The 17,900-nt window shown below is 38.4% G+C and overlaps 1 protein-coding gene across 1 annotated transcript in view; it reads right to left on the bottom strand.

Annotated features, from left to right (window-relative positions):
* Positions 1 to 17,900, bottom strand: part of BMPR2 (bone morphogenetic protein receptor type 2) — a 116,063-nt gene that overhangs the window by 7,877 nt on the left and 90,286 nt on the right. The window contains exons 7-13 of the mRNA XM_064515208.1: positions 17,093 to 17,323; positions 12,046 to 12,160; positions 10,275 to 10,435; positions 8,317 to 8,464; positions 7,206 to 7,342; positions 3,845 to 4,017; positions 1,501 to 2,780 (exon numbers count right to left, since the gene is read on the bottom strand). Of these exons, the coding sequence (XP_064371278.1) occupies positions 1,501 to 2,780; positions 3,845 to 4,017; positions 7,206 to 7,342; positions 8,317 to 8,464; positions 10,275 to 10,435; positions 12,046 to 12,160; positions 17,093 to 17,323 (2,245 nt within the window). The remainder of the gene's footprint in view (positions 1 to 1,500; positions 2,781 to 3,844; positions 4,018 to 7,205; positions 7,343 to 8,316; positions 8,465 to 10,274; positions 10,436 to 12,045; positions 12,161 to 17,092; positions 17,324 to 17,900) is intronic.

The following is a 17,900-nucleotide window of genomic DNA, read 5'->3' as shown; positions in this document are numbered from 1 at the left end:
TCATAGTATCTTATATTACCTGTAATGGGAGGTACAGAAAAATGGAGCTACTACAGGGTGGCAAAGGCTCATTTTTAATAGCGTAATTAAATTATAGATCCTCTAACTTCCACTTCACCTGGCAAAGCAGTTCTTTTACATACAAAGCCTCAGGCAAGGCTGAGGCCTTCACCTGGAGGCAAAATGGTCCATTCTCATTTTTCCTAAGTCAGGATTTGGGCTTGTAAACGGCCAAAACCAGCTGCTTCTCAATTTTAAACATATAATTTCAGTAGTAGAAATCAGATTTTTTAATCCAACCCTTTCAGTTTACTTATTTAACTTTCAAACTCTTTTCCTCTTTTTACTCAATCTTCAATTAAGAAAAGTTACTGCAATATTTTTCTCCCCGCTCAATGAAATTTCAATTCAAATTGCCATGTTAGCAAATGACTTAAAGTTTCCTACTTAAAAGGAAAGCTTGAACATTCCACTGCTGAATATTCAACTACATTTCCTGAAAGACCTGTTCTGGTTTGTTTCTAAACCTTTCATTTCCATACATGTAATGCCTGGCAGACCAGACTATTTCACTAGTAATTATAGTCTCTTATCTAAACATGGTCAAAGGTTTGCAAGGATCTTTCAAAGAATACAGTGCATTGTGGAAATGTGTCCTCTTAAAAATGCACACAAGGAAGTGTTTGCAGCAGCTCCAGCAGGCCCAAAGACAAAAAACATGTAAGAGGATGTAGCTAATTTAGCTATAACTACATGATTACATGCTTACTGAAAAAAAAGAGAGTCCCATTACAACCTCTTAAATCTTTGGCTGTAGAACACTCTAAGGCAGTTATTCTGATGGTGTCTATTAAAATTGATTCCTTCTCTAACTACTTTGATTAATTTTTAATATGTACATGGTAAATTGATGAAAGAGTGCTATAATTATTGGAGTTCAGATAGCAAAGTGAAGAATGCCTGAATGTCTATCTATGTTGGAATAATACAGTAAAATCAGTCACTTTATAAATAATGAAATGTATAAGTACTTATTTTAATAAAGTATTTTAATCAATGCATCTTAGAGCCAACTACTCTTAAGACAATGAGGAAAAGTAAGGAAAAGAGGGTACAATACGCCCCTGCACGAAAAAATAGGAGGATATTTCAATATGCTTTGCAGCTGCCAAGGTAGGTGCCTTGCAAAGAGTAAGGAGTGCAGAAGTAACGACCTGCCTAGAGTCAGAGGAGGTAGGTTAGAAAGGGACAGATTTGTTCCAGGTATGGGGAAGGAAGATAGTGACCTAACGTGTTCTGAAGTTGATGGAGACAGAAGACAGCACTTTATCGAGAAGACTGATATTGTGCTGATGGAATTTAAACTTATTTGGGATTTAGTAGGTATGTTCTGAGGAGGGACAGGGGACACAGAAGTATTTTCTATTCAAGCAGATACACGTAGTTAGTTTTTGAGTAAAAAAGGGTCAGAGAAACTGTTCAAGTCCTGCTGGCACTTACACTGCATACTACTGCTATCCAAACTATTTGTGGCTGATAGATCCAGCGAATTAGGCCTCTGTGCTCTTCTAGTCTGGGTCTGCCCAGGATTTCTTGCTACGTTCTGGATACTGAGTGTAGCTGTGTCTTGCACTGGACACGGATTACTGTTGTTGTTGTTGGCATTCGTTCGGCCATTATCCAGCGGTCGCTCTCTCCTGTCCACTAGGCGGTCCAGAACACCTTCATCATGGCCAACCTGCTGCTCCCGTCTCAACAAGGGTTCATGCTCATCAGGGCTTGAATTAATGTTCAGCCGACTATCCTCTCCACTGAACTGGTTCTGAAGCATTTCCTGGGCCCTCTGTGCTACTGAGCTGGTTGTCTGGCCAGACGGCACTGCCCCATTCGCGTATTGGGTTGTGCCAGCATGAGAGTTTATGCTGTGGCTTCTCCCAGCCACTCCATTCATGGTAACTGTCACCACGTGAGGTTCTGCCGCATTGATAGTGTTCATCTTGGCAACTCCTGTTTCCACTTGCTTCAAGTTTGATTTGTGCTTGCCACCGAATTTTAACCGTGGCTCCTTCGTTGAATTTTTGGTGTTTAAAGGAAGGCTAGTCGGCCTCTTCGGAAGGTTCTGTTGCTTGGGTAGAGGATAGACCTGAGCAGACGGGACATCAGGAATCAAACATGCTTGGCCATTGCCAGCTTGTGTGAAGTCCTGTTGTCCTGTCACCTCTACAGCAAGTTTTATGAGCGGATAAAGCAAGCTGGAACTAGTGCTGCTGAGTGGATCTGGCCCACTAAACTGCTTAAGGGAATGCTCCATCAGATTCTCATCAGAGCTTTCCTTCAGGTTCTTATCCACTTCTTTTGGATCCAGTTTGTTCGTCTCTAGGTCCTCCTCTGTTAGCTGCAGACAAACAGGGGTGGGCCCACCTGGCTGCATGACATTTGTAGTATGTAAGTTTGTTTCATCTGAGTAAGGCATCTCAGATATGGTAGTCATGCCAGTGCTAGGAGTGAGGCCAGTTGTATTGGTGGTGGTAGTATTGGTGGACAAACTGGTGACACTTGTCTCAGGACTAGGGATGCGAGCTTGTGCTTGTTGCCGCTCATAGTTAATGGAGTTTCTGTTCTTCTCCCCTGAAGTCAATGGTGTAGTGGACATTGAATGTTCAGAAGAAATGTTCTTCACTATGCTGTCAGTGTGGTGGATTGAATCTTCAATGTAGGAGGAAGAAGAGTAATCTGGATATGGCCTTATCTTTGAAACACGCCTGTGATGCGACAGATTCCTTTAAGAAAAAATAAGTGATATTAAGACCATATATTTAAAAATCATCTTACATTATAAAGCCTCTCAATTAAGAAAGCTGAATGTCTTTCTGTTTCTTTTCATGCATAATCTAAGGACAAATATAGTTCAAACTGAGATCCTTCTGTAACTTCCTTGAAAAATCCTGGGTAGCAGAAAATTGTTTTAGTAGGACAGAAATTTTGTCATGGATGTTATTTATACAACTAAGCCAGAGATCAGTAATTTTCTTTTATTTGTCCAATACACTATTTGCCCAGTTCACTGCTAAGGCACTATTCTAGTTGCAGAGAAGTGAAGCTGCAGGAGGGTAACAAGAACTCTACAGACAGGATGGAGAAAGGGATGCTGGGAAAGGTCACAAGGTCCCAAACTGTGACAATTCTATTATTTTAACAATTTAAGTGTTCCATGTTTTGAACAGAAATTTTTAATGACAAAACACACTGCCATGTATAGCAATATTACTCTTCTCTCAAATCCAGATCTCTAGTGTATGCTAAGTATCAATGTCAGTTCAGCTAATTCTCACTCTCCTTGGATAATTTATAGACAGAGAAGGGGAACGTGCAGCACCTCTCTCACTAGGATCAGAGTAACGATAACTGAAACAGTGGCCTTGTGCTTCTTTAACTGAAAAGCTGTAGGTATGAGACTTGGTGATTTCCTGAACTCGTATCTCCTGAACACGTACAGCTTTTACTAGAAAAGTTCTAAATAGAAAATTCACACATCTTATAGCAAGAGTCCTTAAAGACAGTTCCAAATCACTTCATGTCTGTGTAAGCCTGTTTGCACAGTTTGTTCAGTCAGAAAGCCCCCTCTGTGAGAAGCCCAGTTTACATAAAAGGTGAGTTCTGGGGATGTATAGATCTCAGAACTCCTCATAACATGGATTCACATAAAATGAAGCAATCAGCATCATATCGTACAATACCCATGGGCAGACTAGCTCACGTAACACATGCCCGCTTCACAGGTGCAGCAAGTGAGCTATGCATTGGACATTCCCTGGTGACTAAAAACAAGTATTTTCTTTCTCACCGCTCGTTTTGCATGGCAGTTGACATAGGATTGACTGTTGGGCTAACTGATTTATTTCTCTCCCAAATCATCATGAGTTCTGCCATCCTCTCCTCAGCACACTGCGCTGTTAGTCGAGCTTCAGCATCTTGATCCCAACAGTCTTCAATTGTTTCTTTAAGTGATCTCACAGCCTGCAGGAAACAAACAAACAAAAAAACTTCGTCTTGCATTATTTCCCCTTTATACTGTGCTTCTTATTTACTGTCTTACGACAGCATTCTGTACACATGGAAATAGTCACAAGCTGGTGAGAAAGAGAAACGGAAGATACGCAACAATTTAATTCAAAGCTAGTTTACCCTAATAGCAGCAATATGCAGGATTAACACCATCATATCACACACACAAGCTGGAAAGATCATAATTGAGAAAAAGTTACATTTACAGTTGCCTATACAACCTCCAACCTGCCCTCTTGGATGTATGCATGGTCATTCCCCATCTGCCTTATGAAGGCCATGTACAAAGGATCGATGATACTCTGGAAATGTCATCGATACCCTCAAAGCTCAGTTCAGCGAATGGTCCCTGCCTTGCCCTGCACTGTTTGCAATTAATGCAGCCTTGCTCATTTCCTCACGCTTTTCTTCTCCTGTTCACTACAGTAACATTCAAGTGCCTCTCAAACACCACTGAATTTGTCTGCACTATGGGAGGAGACTACTGCTGCCCTCGTTTTACAGACGGAGAAATGAAAACAGACACACTTTCCTGCGATCACACTGTGGGGTGACTGGTGCAGTCAGGATTAGAGCTCTAAACCTCCAAATCATGCTGCCATATGGTCAGAGACCTAGAGAAGAGACAACTGAGATTACAAGCATTGAACACTTCTACTCCACTGCACCCCAAGTGCAGAAAAAGGGTGGACATTTATTGGCCCCTGCTGCCAATATACAGCCCATGGATGGGGTATGGCTTGCCAGGATGTCTCACGTTGTCTACAACCCAGCTTTAACCTCTCCAGCACCAACAACTGCGCACAGCCCCAGCTGGGCACAAAGACACTCAGCAGGCCCCACGGATTGCTCTTCCTTGTGCCAGATCCACCTTGTTTGCTTCTGGCAGAGACAGCCGGGAGTAGCTCTGCATGCTAGCGGAGAGCTCCGCACCCCTCAGAGGGTCCTGACACCACCTGCATCCAGCAAGTCCCTGCTGCTCAGTGATGCTGCTATGGCTGCACGGTTTGGGATGAGGTTCCCCACAAGTACCTCTTTTATCTCCCTTCCGACAACAGATCGGAACGGGGCTAAGCAACTGCACCTGCCTTAGCTGAGGCGCACGAGTCTAAAAGCACCCTCAGAGACAATGATAGGATAGTCTACTAGATCCATCTTCTCCCCCAGAATAAAAAGCCTTCATTCAGCTTTTAGTACTTGATTTAATCACCATTTAGTTTTTATCTCTAAGTTAGTGGACATTTTAATATCCTGTCTTGTCCCTTTGTAAGACTCTCCCACTATAGGTTTCCCCAGCAGTAAATGTAAACAGTATTTAACTGAATACTGTCTGTCAGATCCCAGATCTTTTCCTTTTGATATTTATTTGTATTTCTTAAAGGAAAAAGGCAGAGACATATTCTAACAGATGAAGTTACATGAAAGTGCTTTAACCCAAACCTGCAGCATGTCTACATAGCTTTAACTAAAGGACAGAAGGTTTTTATCCCATGCATTGGATACAGAAGGTTAAGAACTGGGTCCAGGCTGAGGTTATCTGGAGCGCACTTAGTTTTCTGCAGTATCTCCCTTGGAGTGGCCATTGGGATCATATCTTAGACTGACAGGGTGCAGTGGGTTGTTTGACTGATATCTATGACAGAACTACTTTTTTTTTTCTCCTCTCTCTCTCTAAGCAATGGTGTAGATCCATCCTTAGAGCAGAACATTCTTTTTGAAATTATTATTTTGGATTTTTGCCAAAACATTAGAGGCAACACATTGAATGTGTTAGGCAGCTTAAATATGGGGATCATTACTAGCTCACTGTCTAATAATACTGGAGTCTACCAACCTGTTAAGAGTATAATGAACATTTAAAATGCTAGTCTGCAAAACAAAACAAACCTTCTTGAACTGTTTTAGTTATAACTGTCTTCAAAAACAGCTGTCAATCTCCATTCTTCTAACACTGCATTTGCCAACATGGCCATAACTAGAACAGTTGCTGCTTGATTTCCTATGTAGTTCAGGTGTGGACTTTGTTAGGACTGGCTGGCCAAAACTGCGCAATAAAATAATCTCTCTATGAAGCTTTCAACTCAGTTACAACATGTTTTATAACAGCGTTAATACTGGAGACTATGCTGCTCTCTGAAAATGGTTTCATACATATTTACAAGTACCAGCACAGATGAAGCCTTAGGCTCCCCATTATCTGCACAGTAGCTACATACTTATCAACTAGCAAAGTCTCTGAAGGTTGAAGGGCATAATTTCAGAAAAGGAATAACTAAAAGCATCTTTTAAAATAAAAGTCAAATATGTGATTTTCACACTCGCAATCAAGCTATTTTAGCTTAAATAGGTTAGCATGTATCAGACAAATCCAGTCACCGTTGGCATTTCACTTTGCTTATAATGAAAGACAAACAACCCCCTGTAAGCTAAGGGGAATCGCACTACCTCATGTCTGCTGCAGACAAAAGCAAGCAGACTGCTACTGGAGTTCAGCTGACTCGCAGTGACTTGCAGCATCAAGCAAGCCGTGGCTATACTCATTCAAAACAAACATTATTTTGTTTATAGCTTTGAAAATAAAAATTGCAGATCGAATGAAACCATACAAAATGTCTAATGTAGTTATAATAAAATTATTGCTAGAAACTGTAGGCTCTGCAAATTCTGAGGAATATACATCTTCAGAAAAAGTTCATTACAATGTTTATGAAATTTCATTTTTGGAGGAGTATAATTACATTTTTGTTAACTAATTTAGGGTGTTTTTAGTTTATAAGACAACAAAAGACAGAAAATACATTTATGTTTCTCATTTGATTACAGAACATGTGGACACTTTATGCATAATACTACAGATACTATGTGAAAATTAATACAACAAGTAATCTTTAGCCTATCATACTTCAACATCCGATAATAATCATAGTATTTTTCCTTAAAACAAAAAAAAAAATCTAGCTTTAATCTCACTGGCTTTTAAAAATTGAGTTCAATACTTAAGAAGTCCATCCAGAAACAGCTCATAGTCCTTAAATACTAACAAAAATTACAAGAAAAAGATATTCAAAATTCCCTTTTAAGAAAGGAGAGCACCTTACAGCTGGCTAAATTAGTGTTTCTTTGTAAATATTCTGTCTCACCAGGCTGTTTTCTTTCCAGGCTTCTGGGAATTTTGGTCTTTGCTTCTCCCTAGACACCAAGACTTGCATATCTTCAAAAGTGGGATGGTTTCCGACTTCTGTCTGGAAAGCCATCTGGTACTCTGGCACAGATTCCCCTGTTAGCAAAAGAAAGAAAAATCACAGATTTAAAAAAGAAAAAAAAAGCAGAACAAGGGCTATCAGGTGATGGAAGGCAGTATCAAAGTTGCTGTCTATCAGGATGTTCTCCATTTTCTCCAAAGTCTGACTTCATAAAGAAAAGCTGAATTAACTGCGAATGAGTTGTGTGCTGTTTAGGAGCCTCTCTGAAGGAGAGCATCATCAAACCTTGCTGGTTGAGTGGCACATTTGGAATATCTTGGAACCTGAGGATGACACCTAATTTTCTGTAACATTGCAGACTGAAAATACTCATATGCTTCATTTGGGAGGAAGCCCAAAGACATTACAAGCCCCAGCATGTAAAGTGCAGCTGTTTGACAACAGAGAGAATACTGCATGTCTTATGACATGCAATAAAGAGTCATATTAACTTTTTAAACTATATCTCAGGAATAAAAAGGTGGTTGTGACACTTTCTCATGTGTTAATTTTTTACCAGTCTATTTCCTCTTGTTTTATGTTACAGGTATGGATTTCCCTGAATTTTCAATGTCACTGACATAAATAAAAGCAAGTACAAATAGCTAAAGGCTACATAAAATCACAGCACCTTCCTATCCATTTGTTCATGAGGAAGGTCTGAGAAGCACTTCAAGCACTGCTTTTGCAATCAGCCCAACTCACAATGTTCATGAACTCTGGACAGTAATTATAGTGCCCAAATTGCACCACCATGAGGATTGCAAGCTGGTTAAGAAAAGCAATTGAACGTCTTCCAGCATGATCCATTCTTGACACTCAAATACATTATACTGATAACAATAATACTTTTGAACACTAGATGGCACTGACCTGATGGTGAAAAACAACGATGAAAATTATTTCCCTTCTGTGAAGGGTTCACTTTAAAAAGGTTGGCTAGGGATTAACTTTGGTTGCTGATACTACTTTCTACAACTTTTTTTTCTTTCCTACTTCTTTTAGTTACCTGGGAAGAGGTCTGTGCATCTCATAAATATCTCCCAGTAGATAAGGCCTAGTGCATACATATCTACTTGTTTCAAAGCAGATTCACAGTCCCGCAGGTTCACTGCTCCTTCAAGCACTTCTGGGGCCATATAGCGGATCGTACCAACCTGGAAAAACATAAAATCAAAGTTTCAAATCAGGAAGCAAATCCTTCATCGTATTCAATTTATTATGGATTTCTTTTATATCCTACTTTGTTTTATGTTTTGTACAGTTTAGCAGAAAATGCAGTTCTCTTCTAATCAATGTCCTCAGCTTCTAGACTCTTATCAGTCACCTAGTCATAATAAAACCCATCCTGTGCTCTGTCACATATTGTTTATACTAAAACAAAATAATAATTTTGTCCTTTACGCAATGTTCTCACATGCAATATGATATAGCAGAAATGTTTCTTCTTCCTAAAATTACTCTGTTATATGCCAAAGTACATGCCATAACGGGAGAGGATGTAACTGAACAAGAAACTTGTTCTCTTTATTCCCAGACTGCTAGCAAGGCTCTCTCCTACACCTTCCAGGTTTAAAGGTTATTAACAGCCTTAGAAGACATATCCATTTCCACTAGGGAATATGTTAGATTAGAGCATTCATTCACCAGTCCGTGCAGAACAAGTCACAGGACTACTCTGTATCCCTGCATTTTAAACAATGGTTTTGTATCCTCTCGTATCTTTGTTCAGTGAGGAGACATCTAACAAGAGCACCTTTGCACTAGGTGGTATTACTATAATACTTCCTCTCTAAGGGAAGTTGATTAGAACTGGGAAACACATCATTTGAATGAAATGTGAAGATTTACTGTAAGAGCAAAAAGAAGACAAATATACTGAAGCATTCTGGGACCTTCATTCTTCATTTAAAGTAGTCTCACTGAAGTTGAGCAGCCTATATTCAGGTGTCAGTGTATTTAGGCTTATACAAAAAGAAAACAACAAAGAAGCACTCTCTGAATCACGGCATCATAAAAAACAAAGCTCCACCATTTCTCTTTCTGTCCAGGGTCTAGTCTACCTAATCCACTTCTGACAGATGTTTTTCCAATTTGTTCCTTAAATTCATAAAATATTGCAAATTCTCTAGCCTTCCTTGGCAATCCATTCCAGACCTGTGCTGCCCTTCTACAGATTAGAAAGATTTCTTCATATCTAACCTAAATTTCCCCTCCTGCAATGTAATCCCATTATCTCTTGTCCTATCCACAGTGAATACGAACAGTTTATTCCTTTCTCTTTGTAGCAGCTGTTTACATATTTGAAGACTTGTCTCTGTCTTTACTTCACTAGACTAAACAACCCTAATTCTTTCAATCTTTTCTCATAGTTGCATTTTCAAGCACCTTCTTTTATTCTATCCTGGTTCTTTCTCAGTTGGTCCATGTGTTTTTACATGCTTTCACTCCCCCAGGTATATGTGTTTCACATCCAGGAAATTACAGATGACACCCAGAGAAAGTCATAAGATGTGGAATGCAGTATGTCACCATTTTGAAAAAAAAATATCAGAAAAAAAAATTAATTTCCAAAGAATGTTTGGGCTTAAGTAATATCTGCAGTACAAGACCCAAAGGATCTGTATCATCATCATTGCAAACAACACTGCAACCAAATTCCTGACACAGAGCACTTCAGTCTCCAAAGCTGCCACTCTATCACCTTTCAATAATGCTAGATATGTTTTCAAGTTTTTTGGCATAATGCTAGATATGTTTTCGAGTGTTTTGGCATAAGAATCAGTCTCATCCTCTCAAGGTTTCAGCCATTTCTCCCCATATTGCAGCAATTCCCCCTAACAGGAATTGTGCCACCTTAATGACAACATGTAAAACCTTATGACAACAGAAACAAGCATATATCAACCTTACTTCCATACTAATTTTTCTACCTTTACACAGCAGCTTATCTGTATTTGTACTTACCTCACTAATGGCTGCATTATCTTCCTCACCTGGGCGCACTAGTCTGTTTCCAGTTAACTTCATGGAGAGTCCAAAATCGCTAATTACACAGGTTCCATCGTTCTTTACCAGGACATTGCGGCTGTTCAAGTCACGATGGGATATTGCAGGTTTGTAATGGTCTATTTGGACATATGAAGGTACTTGTTATTTGAGCAGTTGTACTGTTTGGCAAAATAAGAGAACCTTATTATGTCTGCGCAGCTACTCTAAACAGAAAATCAACTTATTTTTTAGAAAGCTGACATTTTTGCTTATGAGCTCTATGCTATGTATAGAAAACTGACTGTATCCACACAATAGATTAGTTTTAGTGTTCGCCAACTAGTGTTCGTTTAGTATTCTTTCAATTCCAGGAGATATTTCAGCATGATTTTGGCAGGGGAGGCACCATGTGCTAAGCACAGACCTGTTGCCACAGCCCGGACAGCCAGGCCAAACGTTCTCTCTCACATCCACAAACCTGTGCCAAATATGGCACCAGCTGTTTACATTATAATTAAGATCGGCACATATTCAGCAGATATGTAGTCAATATTATTCCCGAGAGTTTGAACACATTAACCTTGCAATGGATTTGACCTCCAAAGAATAATCTCAGTTGTTCCTAGTTTATATGCTTTTTTGATAAGGTAGTTTTGTTTTATTTTTTAAAGTAAAACAGCAAGGACTACAAAACTGGTTTTACTGTGGCCTGCTGTTCACAGGAATTTACTCTACTCCATGAATTCCTTCCTAGCATTTATAAACCAGCTTACAGCTCTGTCTTCCTTTATGATGGAAAGTTTACGCATTTTTTGGCTGCTAATGGACACACCTGTCTGCACATCTCAAAATGACGAAGTTAAGATGATAGCTGCAGTTTCAATGGCACATTAGGTATTATCAGCCGTGCTCTTTTAACAGTATCTTCAGTTTTCATGCTGTGCTAGAGATGATGCTTAGCATTTGAGATATATAATTTGGGATTTTAATCCAAACTTTAGGACCTTAATGTAGAATTAATGCTACTATACTAATTATTCCTTTCATTTACTGCCAAAACACTAACGCTTCAGTACCAGACCATATTCTGTAGCCTGTTACATCACAGATTACAGAATATCTGTTATATAATCACAATTCTTCAGCTCCTGAAAATACAGAATGAAGCATGCAAGCAGAGATATAGAAACCAATGTTGTCACATCTAGTGCTCTAGTAAGGCACTAAAAATTCAGCAATATCACTTGTAAAAAGAGACGATGAGGCTACATCCTTAGACAAAAATCAAGAATTGTGATAGATAAAACTACAGTGAAGTAGATTAAACAATTTCTTTTCATATATACAGTTCACACACAAACTATACTGCTTTGGCAATTTGTGTCTGAACTGCAAAGACAAACAGAGCACTTCCTCTGTTTGCTCCATGACCAGCAGACATCCAGCGCTTCGGGTCTTCAGCAATCTGTTGCCATGATACAGCAGCACTGCACAGCTCTGCTTCCTTCTCCTGCCTTTTGCTGGAGCGCTGCTGCTCTTACTCATGTTTTCACAGAAGTGTCGCAGACATATCCCACAACATGGGCTTGTTCAGAAGGAAAGGGTATGTAAGAAGTTCTGAGTAACCTCTATTTTGATTCATCATTTCCTGTTCACCATAATGCCACAAAGAAACAAAGGAAGGAAGGAATCTGCTATCTGATACCAAGAATATCTTGGACACCACGGCATCCCTTCCTGGCCTTACCTCCTCGAGGTAGCTCTGTGTGCAGGTACGCCAAGCCCCTAGTAATAGAATGTGCCAAGCGACAAGAGCTCACCCAGTCACTTGTGTGGAGACTCAAATATTTGCATAAAGAACCCTAAAAAAAATAAACACTGGATTAAAATCTTTATCAAGTTGAATAACTCAAAAATCTTTAAGAGTCAGTTCCATCCACTGCTCCTGAAAGATCTCAACCTGCAACTGCTTGTGTTTACCCAACTGTTATCAATCACAAAATCAGACTCAAGTGTCATTGGTCTTTGTTTCCTTGGTCTAGTGGCAAACCCAATTGCCATTGGGTTTTTATCTAAAGATGAAGAACAGAAAATGTATTATTTATTGAAAAATAACAGGTCTTGCCTTTAGGAGGAACAATATTAGTTATAAAACAACAGAAAAACATGCATTTTGTTTATTCTTTCAAAAAACTTGTTCCTGAACAACAGAAGAAGAAAGGTTACTGTAGATTTAACAGCCGAGGTTACTAAATAGTGGACTTTGAACCATTAGCACTTACAGAAGAAAACTGAACACCTCTCACTGGCGTCTCACCTGCTCTCATGTATTTAGTCATTAGAGCAAAACAAAACAAAACAAAACAAAAAAAACAAAGACAGTTTAAAATAGAAGTGAGTTCACATGCACTGAAGGAAAAAAAAAACCTGTCATGTTCCCCCTTTCTTGGAAGACAAGTTATATGTGAAAAGAAGTTTTTTAGTAAGTTGTGGTGGAATTTCCAAGAAAACCAGAAGGAAAGGTGTCAATTATGATGCTGAAATGTTCTAGAAACTCAAACTGCTATCTGAAACAAGAGACAGATTCTGCAAATTATGACAACCTCCGCAGTTTTTATGTACACAGCCCCCAACGACAATATACTCAGTTTAAACAAACCAAAATCCTACGCATAAGGAAGTCCAGCCTTCTCTGTATACATACTACAATACCATGTTTATTTATGAGTATAGGCTACCCACTTTTTGACTATTTAAATCTGTAATCTTAAAGATGCACCAACGCATAACATTTATAGTAGCCTTGCATAAAAGCATTTTATTGCAAAAATAGTTATATAGCACTTGATTCTCAAAAATCTGGTATTAGCCATTTGAGTCCACTTAGAGTCAACATTCAGATATGCAATATAAACAGAGTTCAGATGGATACCACAATTCAGAGCCACTGGAGCCTCTGAACTTTTTTTGATCCAGTGTTAAAACTAACACCAGGTTCTTGACACTCCTTAATATAATCACACGAATTTTACAGCTTTGCTGACTTCCACTGTACAGAACAAAGAACCCATAAACAGATAACCTCCTCCTTGGTGATAACACAGAGCAAATGTTACTCACGAGTTATACAGAAGCATTTTGTTTTTGCATTGTTTAAAATGCTGTTAAATGAACTTCAGACAGATTTTTATTAAGAAAAGAAATCTGAGAATCTGCCTAGTAATGAGTTATAAACACATTTTACATTTTTCTTGTTTAAAGCTCTAAGAAATACAAGTATTCTTATTAGGCTCCCTCCCCCTTCACTTCTCCAAACTAGCTGAGATTTCAAGGTGCACAAATGGGGTACTGAACATGTCATCAGCACGCATCTGCCGAGAACTCCCGTCTCTTTCACTCAAAAAATGAAGGTGTTTGCACAGAGGTGCTTTTGTACAGAGGTTATGTCACAACACCTGGAATCGCCGAGTCCCTGCTCTCTCCCCATCGCTTGATCCATTCAGCTAACTCCTCCTGCCACGTCAGAGGTGGTTTTTTCCCCTATACGCTACTGTAGATTCCTGACTCCTGAGGACTCATGTTGTCTGCACCGATTTTAAACGCCATTTGTTTTCCAGTTGATCTAGGATATCGTGTTGAACTCACTCACAGCTAAGAACCTGCTCAAAGGTCAAAAAGCAGTAAATACCATGCTACTACTACTGCAGCAACAAACATAAAATCCAAAATAAGGGGTGCACACAAAATGAATGTCATGATGGTAGGCCTAAATGGCAGCCTTAATCTTCTCTCAAGTCTACATATGCTGAGCCAAACTTGTAGAACATCATATACTCAGATAAAATGGGTTGTTTACATATAAATGTAAGGTAAATGAAGATGGACACAGTATGTGTAATCCTAAAACTTTAAACGAACTCCACTTTATTCTACTTCTCATTTGGCTCCTGCACAGCACTAGATCTTACGGGTTCAGGTACCAATCACAACTGTGCTGTTCAGTGCAAAAACTCTTACAAAGGAACCACAGAGGCTGCAAGCACTTTTGTTATTAGCCCATGGTTTGCTTGTTTGTTCTGACTAAATCACTTTGATATACATTTTCTACTTTCTTTTCAGGAAAAAAAAAAAAAAAACCAACAGCTGTAAGGACTCCGACTGCCAGAAACTTGGTTGCAGTGAAAGATTTTCTTGGTTTAGTGGGTTGAGATTTCGGTCTATCCTAACAAAGACAACAGGATTGTTGGCATGGTGTAAGTGGAAAGTGCTTTACAGAGAAAGATCTCAATTTCCAAGATCTTTTTGCTGCAGAGCTTGCTAACCCCCACATACTTAAAACTGGCTGAAGACTGATTTTTATGCTCTTAGTGAAGTTCAATATAAATGACATTCAGGAAAAGCTCCAGTCAAGATTTAGACTTACATATTTTTAATTGAGATTATTCTTGTCAGTCATGAATTACGTATTAAATCAAGGATACTTGTTCTTTCTGATAATGACTTTTGAAAAAATTGATGGTTTTGTTTTGACAATTGTAAGATTCTACTGTGTGTTTAACAGCGATTTTTAATTGTTCTTAAAAGATATGAATGTTTGACTGCTGGGGAACAATTCTGTGACTTTTATGTATTTTTTAACAACTCTGTCATCCCTTGTGACTTATCCCACTGCTTATTCACTTGGCATACCATTGAGTACCATCAGCCTAGCATGTTGATGATGAATACACACATCTTCGTTTTTATTACCTGCTACTTTCACTGGCCTGAAGGCATGTTTGGATAGTAACTCAATTTGGATTAACCTGATTTTTCTTACTTTCACCAAGGGAAGACCCAGAACAGTTTTCTGTCTGAAAATGCTCTGTTTTGTGAGTTCCTCTTTCCAAGAAGGGAAATATTTTCAGGGAGAACCATGTTTTGGAAGGCTACAAAAATATTTCAGCAGCACATCTTGCATTGGTTGTCCCTTATTGAAATAAGTCTTGTGACTACAGTTTGAACCATGCAATTCCCTTTTAGTAGAGCTTCCACAGCAGGGCTGCTTTTCTATTTGCTATTAGCTCAACATACACCAGAACGTCTGCTCACTGAATTAAGGCTCATACTGTGCATTAATTACACCTGCTGTATACTTTTTCCAGCAACTTCCAAACCACTAGTGGATTGATTTTGGGCTAATCTTCCTTTCTTAATACCATACTGAGAAAGAACCTGATAATATAATGTTGTAAGCCTCATCTGTGCATTTAATCAGATCTTCAGCAGATCCAGTTTATTTTTCAGCCAAGTTACATTTCAGCTGAAAATCCCTTTCACTCAAGAAAACAGCAAAACCAGTTCACCTGTTAAGAAGTTATGCTGTGCCCTCCCAGGAACAAAGTACTCACTTGATTTCCCTTAACTACTTTAAAATAAGTCTACTCTGCCAAAGCCATGGGATTTTTTGGCTTCTATAGACAGAGCTGAGGTGTTTTGCTACTGTACCTATGGTACGTATGTGACTGAGCTTTTCTGTGGTCATTTCTAGTCTCTGAAATCTCTTCTTAGATGTCCATCTCTTATAGCATGACATTGCTTTTTCAACTGCATTCTCACTTTAAAAAGTTTCAGTTAAGATACTCTATATATTCTTGTAGTGCTACGTTGTCTTCTTAAATTTTTATATATATTCTGGTATTTCTATAAGTGTATGCATTTAACTTTCAGTACACGCATATAGGTAGAACCCCAAGCATCTTAAGACAGAGTCCATCATTACTGCTATTTATTACTATTCTGTTTCTTTTTGCTACTTGAATGAGAAGTTTTCATTCAACTGTCTGCATAACAAATCAGGCTTCACACACTGGAGTCAATACAGTATGAGCTCACTTACTTGAGACCAAAAAAAAAGAAAAGGTCAAAAATTATTTAACTGAACAGTTAAGGTCCTTTTCTATAAATGAGTCAAAAAAGGCAAGATAAATTATGAAATATAAAATGAATGTATACATATTTACATATTCACACATCCCCCATATACTTTACATTTTATGATTTTTCATGATAAGCAATTCACATTGATGTTGTGCAGTTTTAAACATTTCTGCTTCTATGCATGCGTATGCACACATGCACAGAGTTATGAACCAAAGTCAACAAATTTGAGGGACGTAAGCATTCAGTTAGCTAAGGAGATTTGAAAATACATTTCTGGAAGGTAAGGCTGCCTTAAGACTGCTCCTATATCATCAGTACATGATGTAATAGAATAAATAGGCTATGTCACAGAATACTTTAAGGAAGACAACAGGATAAAAACCCAACATGATTTATAGTACCACAAACTAGTTTGAAAACAATATTGGATCTATTAAGTTTCACTGTCAAAAACTGTCATTTCCTGCCACTGAGTCATGACTACCATAATAGAGGTATAGTGTTTTAATATTAAGAAGTTTCAAATTTCTTAAATATTTTAAGCAAAAACTTCTCTTCAAATACCATCCTTGAATATGCCATAGATGATGAAAAACTGCATGGTGCAGAGGAAAATATTACAGCCAAGAATTCATCAGACTACGTTCAGTAGCACTAATTGGGAAATCTTAAGAGTATTACGGTAGACCACATTATGATTCATTAAAGTTGTAATTTATATGGATTATTTTTACATTACACCAGGCAGAAGACTACTCTGCAAGAAGAACTAATGAAAAACATTGGCAAATATTAAAGTATATCCTTTCTATGCAGCTATTCTTAGGAATCTAAACCAACCTAATTGATTTTTTTTTTTTGGCGGCACTTACATTGGGGTAATATTCCATCACCAATAAATATTCCATACGTCCATCTGCAGTGAACCTTTCATCTCCCACAATGAAGCGGGCAATATTGTCATGCTCCATCAGGGGAATTCTGTAAATGTTCCTCTCATTGACAAAGTTCTGGCGATTAGCAAAAGAAAATACTTTCACAGCAACAGGGCGTTCATCTAGGGAGCCTTTATACACCGCTCCATATCGTCCTCGGCCAATCAACTGCAAAAAAATTAAATAATTAGTTCACTAATACATGAAGACAAAAATCAAAGTTCCCGCTCCATAAGGATTATATGCCAACTTTTATGCTACATTACACTATACAAAATGGTGAATATTTTGTATTGAAAACTAGAAGTAAAATGATGTCAGAAAAGCTGTTTTGGAAGTGGAAACACTAAGATAGGCCAAATTAGATCTTACTAAACTGATCTATAGTTTGAATACCCAATTAATACATCATAAATCATCTATTCAGCAACTTTATATAAAAGATGAGTAAAATACATTATTTGTCTTGTGCTGACGATTCTTATTCATCTTTTGCCTACCAAACATTTTTAGCTTTTACATGACCAGTCCTAATCAACTCCAGAGATCACAGGTATTAAACTGTATACTAGGTATGTTCTAGGAGAGTAATAACAATACGTGCATTTGCAGTGCAAAATAAAGACCAAAGATGGAAACAGATTTTTAACAGAAAGGAGTAATTCTGTGCTACCTGGGAATCTTCATTCTAGAGCCCGCTACGTTAGACAGTTTTCACAGAAAAACCTTTCCCATCTCCATGGCA

The sequence above is a fragment of the Dromaius novaehollandiae genome, chromosome 7, assembly GCF_036370855.1.
Source record: "Dromaius novaehollandiae isolate bDroNov1 chromosome 7, bDroNov1.hap1, whole genome shotgun sequence".
Classification (NCBI taxonomy): domain Eukaryota; kingdom Metazoa; phylum Chordata; class Aves; order Casuariiformes; family Dromaiidae; genus Dromaius; species Dromaius novaehollandiae.
This window is presented reverse-complemented; position numbering and strand designations above follow the sequence as displayed.